Genomic DNA, 4616 nt, shown 5'->3' on the forward strand with positions numbered 1-4616 from the left:
TACATTACTCGTCCTAGGACCAGCCCTGCCGCTTAAGCCCCCTCTGTCTCCTATCACTGGCGGTCTGATCAATGCCTTGCCCGAGGCTGTAGCATCAATCGGAGCCACCCCTGTCGGTTTTTTGGGAGGACCGTCCTCCGTGGATGTTGTTTTTATTTTTGAAAATGAACTCATATTTTGGTCCCACGAGTGTCGGACAGTGGAGGTCCGCCCGCACAGAGGTCCGTGTGTGCAGGTAAGGCTTGATAGAACCGGAGATCGCTAGGTATCCGGAGCACTCCGTTCGAGACTGGTATAGTTTTTTGTCTGGGTCCCCAGCCAGTCTGAACATCAGCACGGGTCGTCTAACACCTTATTCCAACCCAGAGTTTTTTTCAAGAGGTTTGCTCCTCAGTTACCTCCATAGGCCACGATCAAAAACCATTTCCATATAACTAAGCTATTGAAGAGCTTAAGCACATAGCACTGATTCTTGACCTTAGCTGGACACCATTCTGACATCGTACAGAACCTAAACTGTAGTACCCATTACCAGTCGGCACCCTCGTGGAGGGTTCAGCCGGAGGGTTTTCGCCGACCGATAAACAAAGTAACTTTAGAAATTCTTTCAAACGAATGTTTAAGCGACCGCACAATAATAATAAAATATTTTTTACTATTATAAAGTTTAATACTAATACTTTTTCGCAAAATAGCGTATTGCCACCCTGGCGTATTGGCTGTTCGGTTCACCCAGCAAATCGTGCTGGCTGTTCGATTTCGAAAATTCTCTTACTCCGTGCTGTGCACAAAAACAATTGCACGGTGATTGCCAATCGAAATTGGTGGCGTAACCACGGCCTTACGGAAAAAACACGCTCAACCTCAGTATATCTAGTAAACAAACTTTTTTCCACCAAATTTGGTCCCCATAAAGGACTAGTGTTGCAAGCAACGCTTTTTTATCAAAAAAGGTGTTGTGCAGCAATTTTATGTGGTGAAAATTATTTTAGCACTGGAAAAATGGATAGAAAAGTATTGCAGTGAGATTGAACATCTCAGGTTTAGCTGAAATATAAATGTATTAAGAATAGTTATTTTTCTAATAAATGCTTTTTTATTTTACTGTGTCGAGGTCGTTGAACAAATATTTGTAATTTAGTATTTAAGTTAATTGTGAAATATATTGAATGCACAAATTAAGTTATGGGAGCGATTTATTCAAAGAATTGGAAATAAGGTTGATGATATACTTTAAATAAATTGTGAGTCTGCGAAAATATCTTTTCAGCATATGAATATACTTCTTAACATTTTCCCGAAATCTTACATACAGGCTCGAAATTATGCCAGTAACATTCAAATATCGTCGCTTGGATGGAAAATTTCCGTAAGCGTTATTTTGACAGTTTTTAGTTAAAGATGCAGTTATATATTTTAAAATCAGATATTTCGCTTTTTTGTTAACAGTTTTTTGGAATTCTTCTTTAGTTTCCGAGTAATTGACTAAAATCATTTGGTACAAATTACGTTAGTAATGCTGTCGTACTAAACTAATTAAGATCTTTCAAATAGCGTCATCTGTTTTTAAATATCTGCTTTAGTTTCCGACATATTCAGCCTTATCATGAGTTTCATTTTCACGAACCGGGCCACCTTTTCACTTTTCGTTTCCGTGTATTCACTACGGGTGGGTGAAAACATTTCTGGCGAATTTTTTTTTTGGGCGAGACTCACGACTAGGCTGATTAGTGTAAAGTATCGTTAATTTATAAAAAATGTTATCACATTTGGCGTATACGACAAAATTTTATTAAACTCATAAATGGTTGATAGTAAACTAAAAAATAAGATAATTTAAGAATTTCGTGAATAGTACATAGCATTCTCCGACACTTTGGAGAAAATATGTAGTCGAGTTTCTGAGAAATTGCATTCCAAACTTCAATTGTGATTTCCCGAAACCTGCCGAAAGTAACATGCAACGATATTTTATCTAGGCGACGATATAACATTTAGCTAAAATATGCGTCTAAATAAATTATAAAAGTCATTATTTTTTGGCAGTTGAGGTATATGCCAGGCGAGTAACCGGTAAATACATACATATGTAAGTATACCTAAATTACCACGTTGAGCTTGTATAATAATCTCTCTCTAATGCATTAATTCTATAAACGTCAGGACCAATGCCCGACGCAGTTATGTCTTTATTTAATAACGGCTCTATGACAAAATATTCAAGAAATATATTCTTAGATTTTTATTTACTTCATTTCATACATTAATATTGACCTGATTTCTTTTTTTAATAAATACCAGGAATAAATATTTTATAAAAAACGATTGCACTTAAGCTTAACCGACTTTTAGTTGCTCGGAGCTAATTTTGGAACGCTTCATGAAATATTTTCATAGACGGTAAATGCAATCCTGGGTGCATCGTTAATGAGCTGAAAAAAGAAAACAAATTAAATTTGTGGAATGGAGCCTTTTGAAATGGCCTTTACAAACGGCAATGGAATTCCGACATTATTCAAGGAATCGTGAATATTAGCTGCCTTCCATTTGGCATATTTGCGTGTTAAACCTTCAGAAAGTTACAAAAAAAAAACATTTTCTTTTTTTATATATTATATATTTTTGAAATGAAAATACTCCACCTTGTACACCAAAAAATTTCCTTAAACCATCTTGCGCATGCAGTTTGTTGATCTTATCTTCACGGTTACCGAAATCACCAACTTCAACGTGGTGATTAGCCCTCTTGCGCCAGCCACCGGTTGGTGTTGAGCTTGAATGGCCACAGGTAGTTGGATGCTTTCTTGAAGTGGGATCCAACAGTGAATATTTCGTGCGCTAAATAATCAACACACTTAATATCGTGCGCTTTGTGCAATTTGCGTTCGATCACAAAGTTGTCAGAGATTGGGCCACGTTGATGGTTGTGCTTGACAATTCCACGTTTGTAGATCAATTCACGAACTGATTTAAGATTTGGATAACCCCATGTGATATAGGAATCGGCAATGCGTAGCATATTAACGGTTAAATTTGATGAACAAACCGTGGGGGCCGCGTTTCTTTGCCGCAAGGCGGCGCAACTTATTCTCACGGCGTCCATCACGGAGATATTTTGCTTGATATTTCTCAGATGCAACAAGTTTTCACGTTTGCGGAGTGCAATCACAGCAGAGCGCTTTAGTTTACGCTTGATCAGGGTAGCACGTTTGCTGACCTGCTTCTTGCTGAACTTCAGCTACGACTCGGGGACAGCAGACAGCTTCCTGGAAGGTTGTTTGCCCTTTGCTTCGGGCTTCCTACCGGCCGTGGTGGCAGTCATATTAACTAGTAACTTAGCACGTTGAGAAGGCGAAAAAAAGTTGGCCAAATGTTTGGAGCACATCTTAACTAACGCCACTCGATTAATAACATTTCTATTAAACACAATTTCATTTAATTAATTACTTTTTTAATACATAGATATGCTGCAACCAGGCACTTACTTTCCCAAATTCTATCTTGCTTATCGGCATAATTTTCCAAATGTGCCTGCGCTGCTACTTCGTACTAATCACTTCATTTTCCAACTGCGCCTTCTTTTTTGCCTCAACATATCCTAAAAAGACATAAAATTTACATTAAACAATAGAAATCGCAAACATTAGCAAATAAAATACTCCCTTCGTTTTGTTTTGTTGTAAAATTTCTGATAAATGAGAATTCACCACGATGCAATACAGAAAGAACAAGGACCAGGGATGTAATTTTAAGTAAACCTATTATTCAGCGGCAATGGGCAGAGCGTCCCGAGTGACAAAACTAATTTGCATCAAATATAACATTAAACGGTGGTTCTAATCCATTTTTCATATTATTAATCAGAGTATATACATTATATGGTATTTCTTTCAAAAATTAATGCACTATACGCATAATTTTTTTTCTTAAGTTTCTTGCATTGGTGCTGAAAAGCAACCATGCGTGTAAGAAATTGTATGCTACCTAAAATTTCAGCTCTGGAAACTTTATCCCCAGAAAGGACTTCACCACAGTTTTTTTACTGGATATACTGAGCGCTCAACAAACCATGTGAGTGCGGCAAGGATAATAATATAAATTGATTTTTATTTCCAAACATTTTATTGCCTGTTGCGGTTTTCACTCCGTAAGCAATTATCCAAAATTCTTCAGAGTTCTGAGAAAAGTTATTCCATGGGAAAGTTAAAAGTTTTCTTTCCTTCAAAGTCAAATAGTGAATTGGCAGGTTCCTGAAACTCGGCCCCTTGCGATTCAAACACTTTTCTTGTGACAAACTCAAAGCTTTTTTAAAAGTATTGACTTGACCAGGTTTCAGAAGTTCTTCGATTGGGGTGATTAAACATTTTTGACAGTCTATTAATATGCTTCTCAAGTCAAGTTTCTCCCGCAGTTCATTAGCCTCTTCTGTAAAATTATCGTGGAAAACTAAGTTTTGTATATTTTTATAATTGGAAAAAATGTATTTCAAGTGAAAAAATCGCCAAAAATCGCCAATGGCGATTTCCTAAGTTTTTACGCGAAGATATCCAACAAAAAAATCGACAAATTGGCGCGAAATCGCCAAATCTGGACAGTCTGACTCCCATTCTAATAAT

The 4616-nt window shown here is 37.0% G+C and overlaps 1 protein-coding gene across 1 annotated transcript; it reads right to left on the reverse strand.

Moving 5' to 3' along the window:
• Positions 1 to 2657: 2657 nt before the first annotated feature.
• Positions 2658 to 3630, reverse strand: LOC118754856 (60S ribosomal protein L7-like). The gene is made up of 2 exons (XM_036489728.1): positions 3486 to 3630; positions 2658 to 3416 (listed from the first exon to the last, which is right to left on the reverse strand). The coding sequence occupies exon 2, from the start codon at positions 3101 to 3103 to the stop codon at positions 2738 to 2740; it is 366 nt and encodes a 121-aa protein (XP_036345621.1). The 5' UTR covers positions 3104 to 3416; positions 3486 to 3630; the 3' UTR covers positions 2658 to 2737.
• Positions 3631 to 4616: the final 986 nt, after the last annotated feature.

The sequence above is a fragment of the Rhagoletis pomonella genome, unplaced genomic scaffold (genome assembly GCF_013731165.1).
Source record: "Rhagoletis pomonella isolate Grant_MI unplaced genomic scaffold, Rhpom_1.0 Rhpom_scaffold_04774, whole genome shotgun sequence".
NCBI classification, from domain to species: Eukaryota; Metazoa; Arthropoda; class Insecta; order Diptera; family Tephritidae; genus Rhagoletis; species Rhagoletis pomonella.

Bases quoted from the DNA above. Each gene is read 5' to 3' on its own strand.
- LOC118754856 (XM_036489728.1), bottom strand. From the start codon at position 3,103: ATGGACGCCGTGAGAATAAGTTGCGCCGCCTTGCGGCAAAGAAACGCG.